This window comes from Ciona robusta, chromosome 1, assembly GCF_009617815.1.
Source record: "Ciona robusta chromosome 1, ASM961781v2".
Classification (NCBI taxonomy): Eukaryota; Metazoa; Chordata; class Ascidiacea; order Phlebobranchia; family Cionidae; genus Ciona; species Ciona robusta.
In genome coordinates, this window is record NC_143235.1 from 4892484 (window position 1) to 4913609 (window position 21126).

General features: G+C 35.0%; 4 protein-coding genes across 10 annotated transcripts; 2 read left to right on the forward strand and 2 right to left on the reverse strand.

Moving 5' to 3' along the window:
* Nucleotides 1-1427: 1427 nt before the first annotated feature.
* On the reverse strand, nt 1428-2857 carry LOC149741702 (uncharacterized). The gene is made up of 2 exons (XM_089888674.1): nt 2619-2857; nt 1428-2274 (listed from the first exon to the last, which is right to left on the reverse strand). The coding sequence occupies exons 1-2, from the start codon at nt 2816-2818 to the stop codon at nt 2031-2033; spliced, it is 444 nt and encodes a 147-aa protein (XP_089744800.1). The 5' UTR covers nt 2819-2857; the 3' UTR covers nt 1428-2030.
* Nucleotides 2858-5643: 2786 nt separating this feature from the next.
* Nucleotides 5644-20911, reverse strand: LOC149741703 (uncharacterized). Of its 4 annotated transcripts, none has more exons than XM_089885089.1 (4): nt 20351-20675; nt 7345-7556; nt 7206-7279; nt 5644-6011 (listed from the first exon to the last, which is right to left on the reverse strand). In XM_089885089.1, exons 1-4 carry the CDS (start codon nt 20548-20550, stop codon nt 5886-5888), a joined length of 612 nt encoding a protein of 203 aa, XP_089741215.1. In that variant the 5' UTR covers nt 20551-20675; the 3' UTR covers nt 5644-5885. The 4 variants fall into 4 exon arrangements, with proteins under 4 accessions (XP_089741215.1, XP_089741135.1, XP_089741301.1 ...); XM_089885009.1 differs by lacking the exon at nt 20351-20675 and adding an exon at nt 9858-10194; XM_089885175.1 differs by lacking the exons at nt 7206-7279; nt 20351-20675 and adding an exon at nt 9858-10194.
* Nucleotides 11857-14022, forward strand: LOC149741704 (uncharacterized). Of its 2 annotated transcripts, none has more exons than XM_089884890.1 (4): nt 11857-12171; nt 12324-12520; nt 12602-12795; nt 13131-14022. In XM_089884890.1, the coding sequence occupies exons 1-4, from the start codon at nt 11972-11974 to the stop codon at nt 13233-13235; spliced, it is 696 nt and encodes a 231-aa protein (XP_089741016.1). In that variant the 5' UTR covers nt 11857-11971; the 3' UTR covers nt 13236-14022. The 2 variants fall into 2 exon arrangements, with proteins under 2 accessions (XP_089741016.1, XP_089740931.1); XM_089884805.1 differs by having other exon boundaries at nt 11862-12171; nt 12324-12535.
* LOC149741705 (uncharacterized) lies at nt 14083-15842 on the forward strand. Of its 3 annotated transcripts, none has more exons than XM_089885459.1 (4): nt 14157-14299; nt 14860-14992; nt 15050-15157; nt 15257-15821. In XM_089885459.1, exons 2-4 carry the CDS (start codon nt 14936-14938, stop codon nt 15461-15463), a joined length of 372 nt encoding a protein of 123 aa, XP_089741585.1. In that variant the 5' UTR covers nt 14157-14299; nt 14860-14935; the 3' UTR covers nt 15464-15821. The 3 variants fall into 3 exon arrangements, with proteins under 3 accessions (XP_089741662.1, XP_089741585.1, XP_089741492.1); XM_089885366.1 differs by having other exon boundaries at nt 14279-14534; nt 15257-15819; XM_089885536.1 differs by lacking the exon at nt 15050-15157 and having other exon boundaries at nt 14083-14299; nt 15257-15842.
* Nucleotides 20912-21126: the final 215 nt, after the last annotated feature.

Genomic DNA, 21126 nt, shown 5'->3' on the forward strand with positions numbered 1-21126 from the left:
ATCAAACCAAAATGACTATATAGTAGGGTGGGGGAAGATGGGGCACATTTTTATTGCATTTTTTCGTCTCATTTGGTAATAAACAAAAGAATTCTAAAAACGCATCTTCACGACTCCAATAGAACGTTGTTAAATGTTTAAAACACGATCAGGATATTTAGATATTATGTGCAACAGGTGTCCCATCTTACCCCAACCTTATATACATTTTTAGTCAAATGTCTTGTTTGTCTTTTGTCACATTTTTTTCCGCATCTCTCAGTTATCACACTGTAGGCTTTAGACTTAAATCATATCATAATGTATTGTATAGAGTGGGGGAAGATGGGGCTCTAAAGCACAAAATGCCCAATATTTTTAAAATCCAAACATGTTACGTCTTTTTGAGTGATACCACAAATAAGGACTGTCATTTATATTTTAATTAATAGTAATTCAAAAAATATATATTAAAACACACGGAGAGTTTTTTAGCGATTCGCATAACAGGTGCAGTTTTCCGATTGAAAAACACAGAGGGTAAGACGGGACAGTTTAAAATCATTATATTAAAAAAAACGTTTTATCAGAAAAACATGTGAATATAGCACGAAATAATATTAAACCCTTTGAAAATCAAGTGCGAACATTCTTTTCCTGCCCTACTGCTATAGTTTTTAATATGTGACCTATAATATATTATTTTATAAAAAACTGATAACGTTTGTACGATAATCGGTATTATTTGAACATCAACTGCACTTCGTGCCCGCTAAGTATGTTTATATGAACTTTTTTTTACACGAACGGCGATCATCTGATAATGCTCATGAAACAGGTATAAATGATATTTAACTATATTAGCAAAAAATGTTTAGGCAATAATGTGTGTAAAATTCATGCACGTTTTAGCATCATATATGAAGCCTCGGCATTCTAAAATTGACTTTGATTACATTTTAGTATACGTGCTCATCTATTGAAGTGAGCTTTCTATTTTACATATTTTTTTATTCTTTAAAGACAATAATCGGCTTTGACCCGCGTTTACAAAGTCTTGGTAATTTTGTCGAATAATTCTGTAACATTATTTTCCTGATTATCATTAATTGGGGGTCCGTAAAAGGAAAGTTTCAAAAAAGTCTAGACTTTTGTGTCCCATCTTCTAGACTGTGTCCCATCTTCTCCAACCTTACTATATCATTTGTTACACAAGAACGTGAATTTTGTTTTTTAAAACATGGAATGCAACAAGCCCAGCAACTGCAATAAATGCGATTCCAGTAATCCAAAAGCCTTTGTTGGTTGGTTCGATACTTGACTTAGGTTTCTGAAAAGAAACTTAATTTTAATAAAAAATATAAATACATACGAAAATCGATTTAAATATTCCTTACAAATAAGTAATATCGCAGCAACCTATACGGTGGAAGAGAAATATTTTGGTAAAGTGTGACATACTCGTATTGAAAAAAGTTTGATTTGCCACAAGGTTTAATTTGTTTCGTAATAGACGAATTAAGCATTGCAACCGTCCGACCTGCTCCCCATGCATAAAGTTTTAAACACTATAAAACGACGAGAGTTTCATAAAACTTTGCTAGAAATAATAAATACTCACATCGCTAGGAATAATAGAGCTGTCAGAATCGGTGGAAGACGAGTCATCGTACAGCAATCCTGACTTTAAAGATTGTGCAGTTTTGTTTGGCCTGTTATCCGTCTGCGATGTTGTTAATGACTTATTTATCGTAGTGGTTGCTGGGGCACGGGCTTCATATTAAATACTCACGCTGAATATATTAAATACTCACGCTGCTTAAATACTCAATAATAAATACTCACGCTGTCAGAATCGGTAGGAGAAGAGTCATTGACATCGGTAGAATAGTGCTGCTGGAATCCTGAGTTTAAAGATTGTTCAGTTTTGTTTGGCTTGTTATCTGCCTGCGGTGTTGTAAATGACGGTTTATTTCTCGTAGTAGTTGCCCCGACATTGCCTTTATTTTTCAACTTAATGGGAAAAACTGTAAAGAATAAGTTTTTTTGTATCAATTAAATACAGCAACTAATTGTTCGTACTTAAAATGTTTACCTGCTAGTGATATACCCTCATAACATTTACAATGTCTGTAAGCTGGTGAACGTCCACCACTTCGTAGTCGTACATGGCAGCCATCGTTGTTCGAAGTAAAACGTTTTTCATCGAACTGGTTTATTACTTGAACTTTGATGCTGTAAAGATGTCCTGATATTTCCAACACACGAAAAACGTACAACCGACGATTGTCAACACTGAAAATATTGTATATGCTGAAACCGTAAAGACAACCTAAATATCGAACCACAGTGTAGGTAGGTTCGATTTTTAATAAACCAAAACAGATGCCATAAAAAGATTTATGACACCTTGGTTACATTGGCTTGAGAATACTGCAGAATAATTCTGTTGGATCTTTTTTATCACTAAACAATATTTACTTTAGGTCTACCATCCACTTGTCCCCGTGCTATCTTACTTTACCCTACCATATACCTTATTGCCTTGCTATCAGTTTAACACGAATATTGTTATTATGATATAATTAACGATTAAACCAATAACAATCACATCGGTGTCGAAGTTTTGTAATATATACCTTATCGCCTTGTTATCCTTTATAATCACTCTTATTGGACGGATCTCATCCGCACTGACAGATCCAGTTGATATTAGTTGACAAGTTTCATGTAATTCAGTTCCATTTTTAAACGATTTTGCAATTGAGTCTTGCGAAAACTGAATCCTCGATGGTTTCATGATGCGCAAGTTACCGGTATGGTGTCTTCTACCATCCATATCTGAGCATGCAGGGCATTTCTATTGTACTTACAATAAACTAATGCTACTGTAAGGAAACAAAATTCGTTAAATATTAAATATTTATACCGGGGCGACAGTTTTGCCTACGGGGAAGTCCCGCTGCGTAACTCCAGTATTTAGCAAATATTTACGTTATGGACACAGACACAGTTAATTTGTTGAGCCATGATGTTTTGAGTTTGAAACACAATCTGAATACAAAGTCTAGAGTTGCGAATTGAATTTGGATAAATATTAACGTACCGATGTTCTGTAGTTCCACTGCGCAGATTGCGGCTATGCGTAGAATTACGCGAGAGCTTGAAAGAGACGATTAGGAGTGCCTCATCGTGATTAATTTAAGACTATTCTCAATTTTTATGAATTAAAACAGAATTGAGGCCAAATTTTATAATTGGTGATTTGGTATGCAATATTTTCCACTTCGTTTCTTATTGTAAAAAAATCGCGCGTCCAACTAATAAGCGCCAGAGGCGCCACTGAGTGAAACTTAAATGACCATAATGCATAAACAGTATGGACGGTCGGGACACCAATTATAATTACTAACCTCGGTTCTCTTTAAGGGTAAAACAAAGCGAACCAGGGTGATGAACCAGCCACCCCGAGCAATAAACCGGCGGACCCCACAGCGTACTGTTTAACCCTCTCTTCAAAGTGCTTTTCAACTTTCCCTCACGGTACGACCGTCTGGATGTTTAACCACTTTCTCAACGTTCTAAAAAATCAACATTAAGCGCGCACGAGTTGCATGGTGTGGCATACGGTTCTTGTGCAGCAGACCAACTTTGGTGCAGGCTATCGTTAATGGCTGGCACGCGAGAACAAATAAGTTGCTGTATGCATTTTTAAAAACAAATAAATGTCCTGTATGCATTTATAGTTCTTTCTCTTCGTGTTTAATTCGCGAGAGCTGATATGGCGCTCATTTATTAAAGAGCAAAAACAACTAATTACATCAGTTATATTTAATGCGACTGCAGATGCGCTTGCTTTTTGGCAACGAGTTGTTCAATAATGTCTGGTAAAGTATATACAATTGGCACATTTCTTCTGTTCCATCAACTGATGTGGTTTCCGATTGGTGGCGCATTTACCCTCAACATACAAAGAATTTACCCCAGTTTACGCTGCTCTAGACTCTAGAGTCTAGACCAGCAGTGGATTGAATTCGAGGCTCGACGCTGCTACCGTTGTCAGTGTATCGTATAGTAGGGTGGGGGAAGATAGGACACTTTGTCAGACCAGACTCTTTTTTAATTTTACTTTTACGGACCCCCATTTAATGATAATCAGGAAAATAAGGTGGTTACAGAATTATTCGACAGTATTATCACGACTTTATAAAACGACTGTCAAAGCTGATTACTGTTTTTTAAGATTTAAAAAAATATGTAAAATAGAAACACTATACTTTAAACAGGTAAAAAAAAGCGAAATAGTAAGGTGCTATTTTTGAATGCTCGCTAAATCATAGTAAAGCCAATGATTTTTTTAGTTTGCGTGTGCGAACGATTAAACTAGTTTCATAGCTTCATAAAACAACCTTGAATATTTCGTACAGTTTGATTTTGTCTCATAAAACTAGTTTTAGTTTTGTAAAAAAAAACACTGAGATATAAGCATAAAGAAAACAGGCAGGGGTCAATATGACTTTAATTTAAGGTAAAAACAACAAAAAAATATCAGTTAAACGGTATATATATAAAGTTTAAATGGTAAAGAAACTAGCACAGCCTGTTAAACTTGGTAGGTTAACGACAAGTTGTAGAGTACTGCTAATGTAAATATAATTTTGAGTCCCATCTTTCCCCACATTGTAGTTTTGTATGTTTTCATTGCCAAACTTTGAAAGATTTGATTTTAATTTGGTAATTTATACCTCAGGGGTTTTTCAACTGTAAGATACTGATATAATAAAAAAATAATATTTTGAAAATATACAGTAGGGTGGGAGAAGATAGGACACCTTTACACAAGGTTTCCCATCTTGCCCCACTCTACTATATTCGAAATTTGGTCAATTGCACTTGGTGTTAATTTATAAGAATGGGCTTGTGCCAAAAACAGAGTAGTAATACCCAATTTGTAGCAAAAACTTTATCAATAGTTATAATCAATTTTTCTGTTATTACAAATTCATACATTTGTAGGATACAATATTTATCCATTCATGTTCGAACATTACCCATTGTCGTTCAAACAATACCAGTTGTTATGCAATAATATAATGTATAGGTAACATGTTAAAAACTATAGCAGTAGGGAAGAAAAAGAATGTTTAGATTTAATTTTTAAACCGTACAGCATTATTTCGTGTTATTTACGAATATTCCTATTTCTAAATACACTTAATAATCAAAGTTAACAATGATTTTAAACTGTCCAATCTTATCCTGTGTGTTTTCGAATTTGTAAAATTTCAATTGTTGTGCGGATTATATTTTATTAAATTGGTGTCAATTAATAAAGGAATGATAGTACTAATTCGTGGTATTGAATAAAAACCGTCATCTATTTTGATTTTGGAAATAATTGGCAATATGTGTTTAAGTGTTCTACTTCCCCCAATGTAGTATAGACTGTAAGTCTTTGGGCAAAACGCAAAAAATTTGAAAATTTCTCTATATGAGTAGTTCCTTATTGGTGGTCTAAATTCTTGGCCATGCATTAAATAAAAATGTCCAAAAAAATATCACTTATAAAGTTCCATATGTGCAAACTCGTAAAGGCTGTCAAGAAAGTGAAACAGATCACAGCCTGTGTTATAAAGACTGTCGTTTCCAATCACGCCGGATAAGTGGGTTATACCATAGTACTCTGTTTTAGAGTACTATGGTTATACGTTTATTTATTCACGATTGTTTACGAGTGAGTTAAACTTACAAAATATAAAACAATGATTGTGATTGCTGGTTATATCACGTTATTGTGTTCTAACAGAGTTTTAAACAGAAACATATACATCAGTTTTTCGTACAAGGCCTTATACCTCTTTCAAAATATTCTCGTTTGGTGAGATTTGAACATTTTCCTATACATGTCACCACTCAGGCTTTTTGGAAAATATTGCCCAAATGAAGATAAACAGAAGAAAAAGTAAGATTTTTGCGAACAAATACTCATCATGCTGTGTCGTGCTGGCCATTCTCTGTCGTGCTGGCTGTTTCTGAAAAATAAAGTCGTAATATTAAGGTGCTAACTTACAAATGTTTGCTCAAATCATGTAAAAACCGCCCAAGTTTTGTAGTTTGCGAGTTTGAACCATGTCACACACAAAAATATACACAAAAAATATGCATCTTTTCCCACCCTACGATATATAAAAGTTAAAGGGGCATAATCGCACGACCGATGTTTTTCACGCGATGTTTTTAGAAGCCGTTTTTTATTTGAAACTTTTGTGGCACTCTTAGATCACATTCGAGCAATTCTATTACCACAAAAAAATATTTTTTTGTTGGTATATAGACCTCTTTAATAAGGTGGTAAAGAAATTAGCACAGTCATTCAGACTTTAGTGGGATAACTGCGAGTTGCAGAATACTGTACAAAATGTTTTATTTTACCCTAACTTTGTAGTGTGAGTTTTTATTGCCAAACTTTATTGGGATTGTTTTTAACTTATACTTCCTGGGTTTAATTCAAATACCAAGTATTGATACAACAACATGATAATGTATGGAAAATGTGTTTGAAATTCAGTAAACTTAAAGGCCCTTGGAGATGATCTATGAGAGGTGGCTTGTGCGAAATAAGTAATAGTAATACCTAATTTGAGGAAAAATAGGCACTTTATTTAATGTTATTATCAATTTTATGTTGTTAAAAGCCGTAACTTGTTTAAAAATATCCCGCTTTACCCCGTGTCCTTCTTTACCCCACCATAACCCATAATCTATTTTGGTTAATGCGCAAAATACCGTTACTGCTGCCAAGAAGATATGCGTTAGGGAATTAAAAACTCTAGAGAATTTTCAAACTGTGTTTTCTCCAAAGCACATAATAGGCTTTCCTGTTGTCATGGAAAAATTATCAGCGCGTCTGTATGTGTATAGCGCAGAGGTAACACGTCGACGCTTGGTGCTGCTGTTACAAATTTAAGCATGTGTTTTTTCGGGAAATACATTTAACAGAAATTGCTCCAACCCAGTGGTCCCTAATTGGTTGTTTAAATTGTCGGTCATACATTGCAACATTTGGAAAACTCCTCACAAAATGTTTACACACAAGTTTACATGCGTGTTAACTTATAACGGCCATCATTATCTCGCCGCTTAAGTATAAATAGGCTATAAATGAATTACATTTATTCATAAAAAACAATTCGACTGAAGGTCTATAGCTAAAAATATTTACTAACGTTCTCAAATATGTTCCGGGTCATATTAGTTCTGCCCTGTACCTCATGTTGCCCGTAGATTGAAGGTGAAAAAACTTCAAAGAGTAAGTTTCGTGTAAATTAAATACAGCAACTAATTGTTCGTACTTAAAATGTTTACCTGCTAGTGATATACCCTCATAACATTTACAATGCCTGTAAGCTGGTGGAGCTCTTTCCCAACGTCCACCACTTCGTAGTCGTACATGGCAGCCACCGTTGGTCGAAGTAAAACGTTCTTCATCGTACTGGTTTATTACTTGAACTTTGATGCTGTGAAGATGTCCAGATATTTCCAACACACGAAAAACGTACAACCGACGATTGTCAACACTGAAAAGTCGATCAAACAGATATTGATAAAATTGTGTTTATTCAGGACAAACTTGTTCAGTTGGTATTCAAATAGTAGGACGTGGGAAGGTGGGACACCTTTAGCACATAATATACCCTAATCGTGTTTTAAACAATTAACAATGGTGTATATGGGAGTCGTGAGGATACGGTTCTATATATTGAGGATACTGTTCTATGTTCTTTGTTTACTACCAAATGAAACGAGAAAATAGATTGAGGATACTGTTCTATGTTCTTTGTTTACTACCAAATGAAACGAGAAAATAGAATGATAAGGTTTCCCATCTTTCCCCATCATACTATAGGACTTATAAATGTAATTTACTTTATCCTCGCGTGGCCGGAAAACGACAGTCCTTATCACACGGGTTTAACATCTCGCGGCCGTTTACGAGTAACCACGTTTGTTACTTTGTGGGTGATCTTTTAGGATTTGTTTTGTGTCTGGCTGATAATTTGGACAACCCATTAGTGACCACTGCGTTAGAGTAATTGCCGTTAAGTGTCTTGCCCAAGGACACATGCGCTCACAATGCTAGCAGCATCGAGCCTTGAACCCTACCTCTGGTTACAGACGGGCGCGCTAACCAACTGTGCTACGGCGCTGGAGTTACAAAGTTGTGTATACACCATATAGTTTCCGGTAAAGTTAGTATAGACCAAGTTAGGAAACGGATTGTAAAACAAGGAGTCTTATTATCCATTGTCTCACGTTTATGACGTCATAGTCGCCACCATTACAGAGCCCACGGCATAGCATTTTATCATTGCTGGGTGCTGTTTTTCGTTTAAATATTGCGATTTTTTAAAAACCAAGCACTTCTGCGCGTAAAAATGGCTTTCTACTAATGTTATATCTTATCACAATAATAAACCTCACAAAAATAATCAATTTATTGAACACTTAATCGATTAAAGAGTATAAAAACAGAAAATATCAAGTTTACTAACCAAAAACATAAAAAAACATGTTTAAAATAAAAAAATACAAACAAAAACGCATAACATTACTATAAACTGGTGTATCTAGCTGCAGTTTTGAATGTAAATTGCCATGATTTTACTTTATTGGCTCACAAACTTAACACGTATACCCGGCAACGAAACTTAAGGTATCTTTGTAAAATTTGCCTAATATCGAAGTGACATTGAGGAAAACAATACTGAGTTACTATTTTTGGTCCTCTGCTTGAATTAGTAAGCTACCTTTTCTGCGTTGCGGGTCTTTATGAAATCGGAAAACGCGAACACCTTATCTGCTAGTTCGCTAGTTATCATGTTGGATTATAAATGTGGTAAAGAATGGCTTTGTAGATTCGTATGTATGATCATATACTATTATGTAAACTAAGCTGATTGCTGCTAGTCTTAATCGCCAACGTAAAGTACCCTGTTAAACCACACTGTACGCCGAAAACCCGTCAAAATATTAATTTACTTCACATTAATTCCTAGGTTTAATATTATATAACAAGATTTATATTAGAAATTATATTTTAAATGTTAAAACAACCGCTATACGTGTTTTCTAGATTTGTATCGCTTACAAGAACTAATGAACACATGCCGACCATGTATTTGGATAGGCGATTCACGCTCTGTGGCCTCCGTAATGGCGGACATCACGAGCGCCGTTTCCTAAATTTGGTTTCCGGGTAAGGTTTCACAGGTTTATTCGTTTATACATTTCCCCTTTTGTTTTTAATGGTAGCCCGTTTAAAATAGAACTGAATTCAAATTAGCATACAGGTGGCAACGACTAAGCTAAACGATATTGGTTGTTTTATTCATAACCACACCGTCTAAAGTTTGACGTCATTTGATATTCCAGATCCTTCCCGGTTGAATGCGCAACTATAGTATGGTGGATTAAGTTCAATAAAGACAACCTGAAGACTACGCTCCATCTTTGGTTATACATTTCACTAAATTCCCCATAACGATTTTTAGAAAACTTAACTTTCAATTTATATTACCGTGTGGTGCAGTTTTTGTTCGATTTCAGTTCTACATCTCTACTTGCAAACTTTATTTTTGCATTTTGTGGTCCGTGGTCACAGCATGAACACAAGGAATGTTTTAGTAACGTAAAGTTGTCTAACCTAAAACGTACCATGCACTATTTGATTTGCCTTTTGTTTGATGAATGCAAAAATACGGTTAAATACTTTATACCGATGCGCTTTATGCAACAGTTTAACACGAATATTGTTATTATGATATAATTAACGATTAAACCAATAACAATCACATCGGTGTCGAAGTTTTGTAATATACCTTATCGCCTTGTTATTCTTTATAATCACTCTTATTGGACGGATCTCATCGGCACTGACAGATCCAGTTGATATTAGTTGACAAGTATCATGTAATTCAGCTCCCTCATTTTTAAATGATTTTGCAACTGAGTCTTGCGAAAACTGAATTTTCGATGGTTTCATGATGCACAAGTTACCGGTATATTGGTTTCTACCATACATAGTTCATCAGATAAAATCTTTACTTCACAATATAAAATAGTCAAGACTTGACAACACCATAAGCCAGACTGCGAACGACCTGAAGCGAACTCCCATACATACCGTACAATCATGGCGCCCTCTATGCGTACAATCATTATACCGCTTTCCGAACTCCACTTTTGCCAATGGGGAAGCCCCTAAAGTTATACAATGGTACACGAGGAAGTATGCCTATACCAAAGTTAGTATAGACGTTGGCCTATACACACTTATAGTTATTGGATGAATGACCAAAATGTTTGATTGTGATGATGATTAATATTAAGTTGTTATATCTCCGCTGTATGGGCATCCATGGATTTCACCACTGTTACGTATAGTAAAGTGGGGAAAGATGGTACACCTTTAACACATAATATCCAAATAGCCTTATCGTGTTTTAAACAATTAACAACGGCCTGTGGAAGTCGTGAAGATACAGTTTTATAATTCATTGATTGTTCTTTGTTTACTATCAAACGCGACGAGAAAATAGAATCAAAAGGTGTCCCATCTTCCCCCACCCTACTACATTAACAGGTACAAGTTTAGTATATCTATATACATAGTATATTTAGAGCGGAAAGTTTAGCGGCTGTTTTTATTTTTGATTTCTTCCTGCTACTGCAATAAACATACACAAATTTAGACACCTTACCAATTGGACATCGAGGTTTTTATTCTTAAAGTAAAATTTATAAAGATGCGACTTTTTTATTTTATTTTTCCGTCCCATTTGGTACAGTAAACAAGTAAAATTTACAGCTTTTGCAATATTATCATCACCACTCCCATGGAGCGTTGGTATTTGTTCAGGACATTTGGATATTATGTGCTAAATATATTTCATCTTTCCCCACGCAACCCACCGTACTACACATGTTTATATACGGCAACCCACTGTACTCCGCACAACACGTTTATACACGGACTCCAATGTTTGTGATAAAAACCTATTCATGAAACTTTGCATTACGCTAGTTATGTTGTTGCGCTATTAACGTGGTTTAATTAGTGGCCGCTTTATATACTATAGTCACCAATGTATTTTGCACATTTTTTTCTATGGACATTGGTTTGAACGTGTATTTATATTTCCATGAAGTTTTCAATTTCTTGGCAATACTTTCAAATTTTTTTTACCCCACTTTTGAATTGTGTGGGTTTTTATTGCTAAGCTTTATTGGGCTTGTTTTAAAATTATTAATTTATACTTCCTGGGTAATTCAAATATGAAGTATTGATATAACAACAAGATAATGTATGGAAAACATGTTCGAAGATCAGTCAAATAAGACACTTGAAGATAATCTATGAGAAGTGGCTTGTGCGAAATATTAAATAGCATTACCCAATTTGTGGCACTTATGTGTATTGACTATTAAGTAACGCGACTTCTTTGACCAACTTGAATGTAACTTGCTTTAAAAGAATGAATGTAACTTGCTCTAACGAGGTAGAAAATAATCTACATCAAATCACCAATAATAAGATTTGACTTTAATTCTGTTTTAATTCATGAAGATTGAGAATAGTCTTAAATTGATCATGCCGAGGTTTTCCAAATCGTCTCTTTCAAGTGCAAGCACAATTGTACGCGTAGCCAATCTGTGCAAGACTATAAGGGAACAGAACGCTGTACGTTAATACTTAGCGAGAACTTCAAACACCATGGCTCAACAAATCAACTGTGTCTGTGTCCAAATATTTTCTAAATACTGGAGTTACGCACGAGGGGCTTCCCCGTAGGCAAAACTGTCGTCTCGGTATAAATGTTTAATGAGTAACGAATTCTTTCCTTGGCACATGGCCTACTAAAGATATCTTTAGTAGGCCATGCTTGGCATTAGTTTATTGTAAGTACAATAGAAAGACCTCGCATGCTCAGATATGGATGGTAGAAGAAAATATACCGGTAACTTGCTCATCACAAAACCATCGAGGATTCAGTTTTCGCAAGACTCAGTTGCAAAATCGTTTCAAAATGGAATTGAATTACATGAAACTTGTCAACTAATATCAACTGGATATGTTAGTGCGGATGAGATCCGTCCAATAAGGGTGATTATAAAGGATAACAAGGCGATAAGGTATATGGTAGGGTGGAGCAAGATGGTGGTAGTATTCTCACGTTAATATAGAAAACTTGTCATAAAATCATTTTCTTTCTTATGGGAACTGTTTTAGTTTACATAAAAAAACGAAATTGTGTTTATTGCGGTTGAATATTTAATATTTTCAGTGTTGACAATCGTCGGTTGTACGTTTTTCGTGTGTTGGAAAAAGCTGGACATCTTCACAGCATCAAAGTTCAAGTTATAAACCAGTACGATGAAAATCGTTTTACTTCGACCAACAATGGCTGCCATGTACGACTACGAAGTGGTGGACGTCGACAGAGAGCTCCACCAGCATACAGACATTGTGAATGTTATGCGGGTATATCACTATCAGGTAAACATTTTAAATGCGAACAATCGGTTACTGCATTAAATTTATACGAAAACTTATTCTTTATAGTGTTTCCAATTGCTTGGCAATATGAAGCCCTTGCCCCAGCAACCACCACGACAAAAAAATCATTAACAACACCGCAGGCAGATAACAAGCCAAACAAAACTGAACAATCTTCAAATTCGGGATTCCAGTACTATTCTACCGATGTCAATGACTTTTCTTCCACCGATTCTGACAGCTCTATTATTCCTAGCGATGTGAGTATTTATTATTCCTAGCAAAGTTTTGTAGAACTGATGCTGTTTTATCGTGTTTAAAACGTTTTGCATCGGTAGCAGATTAAACTGGACTGTTGCGATGCCTAATTAGTTTATTACGAGGCAAATTAATCTTCGTGACTTTTAAACTGAGGATGGACCGGTATGTTCCAACAAGAGTGACACAAATAAAGTATTGATGTCATATTTTACCAAAATGTTTCCCTTTCATCGTATTTTACCTTGTCAGTATTACGTATTTGATAGAGAATATTTAAATATAGATTTTCGTCTATAGTATTTACATTTTTTATTAAAACTAAGTTTATTTTCAGGAACCTAAGCCAAGTATCGAACCAACCAATAATAGCTTTTGGGTCACTGGAATCGTATTTACTGCAGTTGCTGGGATTGCTGCTTTCCTAGGTTTAAAAAACTAACAGAATCGGCTGAAATCACATTGATCAATGGTGTTGCTATTTAAAACAGGGCCAGAGTTCGTATGTAAACAAATAATTCACACATCCTGAGGCCCACTCTTATTATACGTTTCTTCAATTCAAGCATTGTTTGGGAGCTGTGCTTTGTTTTTGTTAAATAAGGTATATAGGATTTTTTAATTTGCCAACAGAGAAATAGAGGACCCTTAAGTACATATTGCCCACTGTTTCCAAACTCAAAGTATATGACGGTTACAACTAAAAGTATATATCTATGAGAAATATATTAAAATACACGAAAAGTTATTTAGCTTTTCGCACAGCAGGTGTAACTTTAGCGATTCGAAATTTAGCAATTCGAAAACATACACGGTAAGACGGGACAGTTTAAAATCATTGTTAATTTTGATTAATAAATGAATTTATTATTGGGAATACACGTAAATAACATGCATACAAACTTGTAACAACAGAAAATTGATAATAACTTCTAGAAAAGTTAATATTTTTGCCACAAACTGGGTATTGCTGCTATTATATATTTCGCACAAACCACTTCTTATAAGAGTCTAGGCTATTTCCCCCGGGTGTTCCCCCCTGGCCACTTCCCCCTCGTGACTATTTTTTTGTTTTTCAAACCAAACTAATACACCATAGTACACTAACATGGTAGTTCAACTCCCTTTTTTCCTTTGTTTCTTTATTGTGCGCACAGTTCCTCCTCACGCATGAGTGCTTCTCTACAAGACCTCGTTCAATTGCTGCATAATACACTGAGTGTTTGATACGTTTTCTGTTTGATTAGTGTTAGTATATACGTATATACTTAACTAAATAGATAATTAGCATGCCTGCCTCTCACTGTGCTGTTCCAAAATGTGCCTGGTCGGCTAGAAAAGCAGCGAAAGGCGAAAAACGTGGGCTGTTTACCGTGTATAGGGTTGAAACTGCCAAAACAGAACAGGAAAAGGAACCTGGAAAGCAGCTTCGGGCATTTTTACTTTCTGTCCGTGACGAATCGCAAGGCGATAATATTGTATTGCAAATATGTTACACAGAGAAATGTAAGTATCAGTTTTACCGATAGAAAATATGCCCTTTAATATATCTGTTCTGTATTGTCGACCTATTAGGCAGGTGTGTCCGTAACCAAAAATGAATGTGGTACTGGTAACCATCATAGAATGATTTCCTGCAGTGCAAGAATTAAACTAAGGGCTTTAAAGATATAATATGAATTAAAGTGTATGACCGTAGGGAGAGACCAGAGCCAGGCTCTGGGAACGAATAAGCTTCCAGGTAATATAATATGTTTTTATTCAAAGGGCAGCAATATGTGAGGCTCATTTGATGAAAGTAACATAGACAGATATTCTCCCAATCAACAAAAGTTTAAGTTTCCATTCAAGTATTTATGGGCGGCCACTGGCCAGTAGATGTTGTCAAATTACAACTTGATGTAACATCACAGACCGTGTATAACCTTTTAAAGTATTTATGGGTGGCCACTGGCCAGTAGATGTTGTCAAATTACAACTTGATGTAACATCATATACCTACCGTTTATAACATTTTATGTATGTTTTTTAAACATTATAGTTTTACCAAAAAAACAATGTTTTAGATTATATAGAGAGCCTTCAGATCTGCACAAATAACATAATGTGCAACCAACAATCATCCAGTTCTATTTTGGAACGATGGTCAACACAGAATTACAGAGACTACCACTGTCCACTCACTTAATTGTGAAATATGTGAGTAAGAAAAGCACAAAAATATCATTATCATGAATAAAATGTATGTTCTAACAGTTTGTGATGAAATTGGTTTTACCGCCTGTAGTGAATGCACTGTTCAGCACAGACCGCGACCACCTGCCTGGTAGTGCTCAAAAAACAGCAGTATTTCAAATAAAAGAGGTACCATTCTTTAATATACAACAGAATATCTAAACAGTAAACCTTTTTTTATATTTTTGAACACTTATGATGTCTTTATAATTAAAACACATTTAACAGACTGCATTAATTTGTCAAACCCAACCGTATATGGCTGACAGTACAGTTCCAGAAGAAGTTGATCAACCACCTCAGTTTACGTGTCAGATGATGGCGGAAATGGTCCTCTTCACCAGTTGGTGCAAGACCTGTTTACTAAACAACATCAACGTTATTATTGGCAAGGATGCAAGATCTTATCATACTTGCTTACAGTGTGCAACATAACAACAAACTGGGTGTTCAGAGTAATGGGCCAATCCTGCCATAAATCCTAGGACCTATGGCGTGCAGCGATATGAGACGCCCACCCATATAGAATGGAATGCTTGTTTTTTACTAATTCTTTTTTTGGACACTAGAACCGAATGTAACATTCGTGCTGTTTTTTTGATTAAATACCCTCCTAAATACTCAATAGTATCGTTTCCTATATTGTTTAACCTGGATGATCAAGTAAAGTGGTTTAAAATAATTGTCAAAACATCAAGTAAAAGTTTTGTAGATTTCAAAACGGGATTAATAAAACATGAGCTTGCATCATCTACTGAGGCAATTTTGTATCCACTTGTTCACTACAGTTTTGCCCTTTTTAATAAATTTAAATATATATAAACTCTTCTATATAGCCTGTTCCTCATTAGGCTGAATTAATTCCCGTGAAACTGCTTCTGCTTTATTTAATCTAAACGGTCCGCGCTTCGCTCTTGCAAAATTCAGTAAACTCCTTTACTGTAGAAAGGCAATCTCCGTACGCTACGAAAGACAATGTAGATAAGTTGTCATGCATTTTGTTGTTATAATAAAAGTTTAAACGTGTGTACGCGTAGTTTCGCACACCACTGATATAAGGTGTGACCGATTAACAAAGATTATTCTCGCTAAAACATCATGAAATCGCGGTTAACGCCACTTGATTTTCACATTTAACTATATAAGAATGTTCTATTCGTTTGGACGAAAGTGGTTTCTAGCATGTTCTTGTGTTGTTACTGATGGCTGGCATATCATAATCACAAATACATTATCTAAGTGTAATCAAAGAAAGCATAACATGTTTTAATGTCAGAAATATGCACTTTTATTCCTTGCAAATGCGGTGGGGTTCAAAAAATGAAATACTACACAACAGAAGAAAACACACGTTTATAACGCGAAAGCTGTGAACTGCATCGTTATATTAAAAGTCTGCTTGTTTCTTAAAAACAAGTTAATCATACCATTAATGCACATTTTGTCAGTAATCCTTTATCTTGACTGCATGAAATAAATAACACATCTCCTACATGTTTGTTAAATCGAGGTTTGTGCACAACATTAGTACCATATCCTGATCAGCAAACAGCTATTACACGCTTACAGTAACTGTATACCCTACAAGCAGTGTATGTTCTGATGTATCACAACAGTATACTGAAGTCTGATTTATCACCATAGTATACTGAAGCAAACAGCTATGTCACTTCAGTATACTATTGTTTGGTGGGGTGGGGGAGATGGGACACCTTTAGCACACAATATCTTAATATCCTGGTCGTGTTTTAAACAATTAACAACGGTCTATGAAAGTCGCGAGGACAAGGTTTTATAATTCTTTGAGTGTTCTTTGTTTACTACCAAAATGTACAAGCAAATAGAATGAAAAGGTGTCCCTTCTTCCCCCATCCTACTATACGTTTATTTGATTATGATTGTTTACGAGTGAGCTATAAATTTACAAAATATAAATCAATGATTGTAAGTGCTGTGGTTATATCACGTTATTGTGTTCTAACAGAGTTTTAAACAGAAACATATACATCAATTTTTTGTACAAGACCTTATACCTCTTTCAAAATATTCTCGTTTGATGAGATTTGAACATTTTTCTATATGTCACCACTCAGGCTTTTTGAAAATTTTGCCAATAAAGTAGATAAACACGATAAAAAGTATAACAAGTAAGATTATTGCGAACACAGACTTATCATTCGCTGTCGTGCTGGGCATACTCTGTCGTGCTGGCTGTTTCTGAAAAATAAAGTCGTAATATTAAGGTGCTAACTTAGAAATGTTTACTCAAATCATGTTAAAACCGCCCAAGTTTTGTAGTTTGCGAGTTTGAACCATTAATCGAGTATCATAGGTTAATATAATAAGCTGAAACATTTCGTACAATTTGATTTTGTCTCATATAATTTGTGAGAAAAATCTACAAAATGGGATGTTGGAACGAAAGGCGGTGTCCCATCTTATCCCACCCCACCATATATGAAGTTAATGGGGCATACTCGCACGACCGATTTTTTTACTCCCGCGTTTTTTTCACGCGATATTTTAGAAGCTGTTTCTTTATTTGAAACTTTGGTAGCACTCTTAGATCACATTCGAGCATTTTTATTAACACAAATGATTTTTCGTTGGTCGAGGCCTTTAAGGTGGTATAAAGAAACTAGCACAGCTATTCAGACTTCAGTGGGCTAACCACGAGTTGCAGAATGCTATTAATATAAAATCTTTTATTTTTTCTCCCATTTTACCCTACTTTGAAGTTGTGTAGGTTTTAATAGCCGAACTTTATTGGGCTTTTTAAATTTTTTTATTAATTTATACTTCCTGGGTAATTCGAATATGAAGTATATTAATATAACAACAAGATAATGTATGAAAATTTTGTTCGGAAATCAGTCAAATAAGGCTCCTGGAGATAGTCTATGAGAAGTGGCTTGTGCGAAATATGGAATAGCAATACCCAATTTGTGGCAACAATATAAACTTTATTCAATGTTATTATTAATTTTCTGTTATTAAAAGCCTTAAACTATTTTACAAATGTCCCGCTTTACCCCGTGTCCTTTTTTACCCCACCACACTACTCTATTTTTGTTAATGTGCAAACTACCGCTTAATGCTGCCAGAAAGATACACGCTAGAGAATTTAAAAAAAACCTAGAGAATGTTTAAACTGTGTTCGATTTTCTCCAAAAAAATGAGAAAAAACTATCAGCCCGCCTACATGTATATATAGCCCAGAGGTAACGCGTCGAGGCTCGGTGCTGCTGTTACCAAATTAGACATGTGTGTCCTTGGCAAGACATTTAACAGAAATTACTCCAACCCAGTGGTTCCTAATGAGTTGTTTAATGTATCGTGTATGTAGATAATCTGTCTCATTAGTTTCGCCCTGTACCTCTTGTTGCCAGTACATTAAAGGTGAAAAAACTTTGAAGAGTAAGTTTTTGTGTAAGTTTAATACAGTAACTGAATGTTCGCACAAAAATGTTTACCTGATAGTAATCTACCCGCATAACATTCACAATGTCTATATGCTGGTGGAGCTTTCTGTCGACGTCCACCACTTCGTAGTCGTGCATGGCAGCCATTGTTGGTCGAAGTAAAACGTTCTTCATCGAACTGGTTTATAACTTGAACTTTGATGCTATGAAGACAACCAGCTTTTTCCAACACACGAAAAACGTACAACCGACGATTGTCAACACTGAAAAGTCGACCAAACAGATGTTGATAAAAAATGTGTTTATTTAGGACAAACTTGTTATGTTAATATTCAAATAATAGAATGGGGGGAGATGGAACACCTTTAGCGCATAACACAGGTATACGTTCATACAATCTGTTTTTATTGCGCGTTTAAAATAGAACTGAATGCGTATACAGATGGCGCCCACTGAGCTATTTAAGTTTGACGTCATTTGACGTCACAGATCCTTCTCGGTAATGCACGCCGAAAATATGACGGATTTAGTTTGGTGCGGACAACCTGTAGACTAATACGTCCCTTTTCTGGTTATAAATTTTACTTTTCCCTTAACGATTGTTCTTGTTTTGTAAATTCTCGTCTTTACCCTTTACCCAATATTGTCCGTGTTATTTTTAAAAAGAGATAACTTAACTTTCAATTATTGAGCACGTTAGTGGTCATATAGATCTTTTTCGTCGAACAGTTGTTGTTGTTGTTGTTGTTGTTTTTTTCGCGACTTTTTTCCGCACTTACCTCAATTCTTAATTCTAGCATTTTTCTTTATTTTCTTGATTGAAATTAAATCATAATATATATTTATAATTTTTAGACTGAATTTTCAGATTTAAAACCGCACGATGAGCGATTAATTGACGATTACTTTCCTCATGCACTTTACATAGCGAACATCATATGAATAATATTAACTTCTAACATTACCTAATTACTGCGTGATTATGGTTTGTCAAAATTCATGAAAACAAACGTTTTTAAGCGACGAAAACGTTAACTAGTGTTTACAATAAACACATGATACAGGAGTTGTACAAAGTGTATTTACACATATTCTTTACCAATCACTCAATCCTCATACGTCATAAGTTTCATTAGTTATAATACATGTATAAATACATTCTGCCTACTGCTTCACAGTCACCAATGGCGACTAGAACCCGTTTTGTTGGTTACTCCAGGTTTGTTTTTGATCGAGCCCAGTCGACCGTTGTAGTAAAAGGATTAATTAATATAGCGGGGTGGGGGTAGATGGGACACCTTTTCATTTTGTTTTCTAATTTAATTTAGTAGTAAACAAAGAACATTTAATTAATTATAAAACCGTATACCTTCACGACTTCCACAGACCGTTGTTAATTGTTTAAAACACGAACAGGCTATTTGGATATTATGTGTTAAAGGTGTCCCAACTTTCCCCACTCTACTATTTTATGCTAATTAGTTTAAAACGTGCTCATTCATTAGATCTGTGATCTCTTGTTCTATTAAAATTCGTTTTCCGGGTTCTATGATTTATATCACCGTGTGGTGCAGTTTTTGTTCGATACAGTCCTACATCCCTGCCTGTAAACTTTGTTTTTGCATTTTTTGGTCCGTGGTCACAGCATAGACATAAAGAATGTTTTTAGTAACCTAAAATTTTTTAACCTGAAATGTAGCCTTCCATGTACACTATATTTGATTTGCCTTTTCCTTGATGGATGCAAAAAAATACGGTAAAATGCTTTTTACTGATGCGCTTTACGCAACAGTTTAACACGAATATTGTTATAATGATTTAATTAAAGATTAAAACAATAAAAATGACATCAGTGTCAAATTTAAAAAAAAATAGTTACATTCAAAGTTTTGTAATATACCTTATCGCCTTGTTATCCTTTATAATCACTCTTATTGGAGGTATCTCATCCACACTGACATATCCAGTTGATATTAGTCTACAAGTTTCATTTAAATCAGTTCCATTTTTAAACGATTTTGCAATTGAGTCTTGCGAAAACTGAATCCTCGATGGTTTCATGATGCGCAAGTTACCGGTATGGTGTCTTTTTCCATACATAGTTGATCAAATAAATTATTTACTTCACAAATAAAATAGTTTGTAAGACTTGACAACACTATAAGCCAGACTGCGATAGAACGACCTGAAGTGAACACCATCCTATAACCATTACCGCTTTCCGAACTCTACTTTTGTCAATGGGAAAGCCCCTAAAGTTCTACAATTGGTACACAAGGAAGTATGCCTATACACACTTATAGTCGTTAAATGAATGATGAAAAGGTTTAATTCTGTGCAGTTGATTTATTAAAGCTGTGTTACCACGTAATGATTGTTGTGATGATTCATATTAAGTTATTAATATATCGTATCTTGGCATCCATGGATTTCTCCACTGCTACGTACATTCAACAAGAACAAGTTAGCGAACATTCAAAATTATCTTACTATTTCGAATTTTTTTACCTTTTAAAAAATAAACAGTAATTGGCTTTGACGCACGTTTCATAAAGTCGTGATAGGTCTGTCGAATAATTCTGTAACGTTATTTTACTGATTATCATTAAATATGGGTCCGTAAAAAGAAAATTTAAAAATTCTCGTCTGACAAAGTGTTCCGTCTTCCCTCCTCCT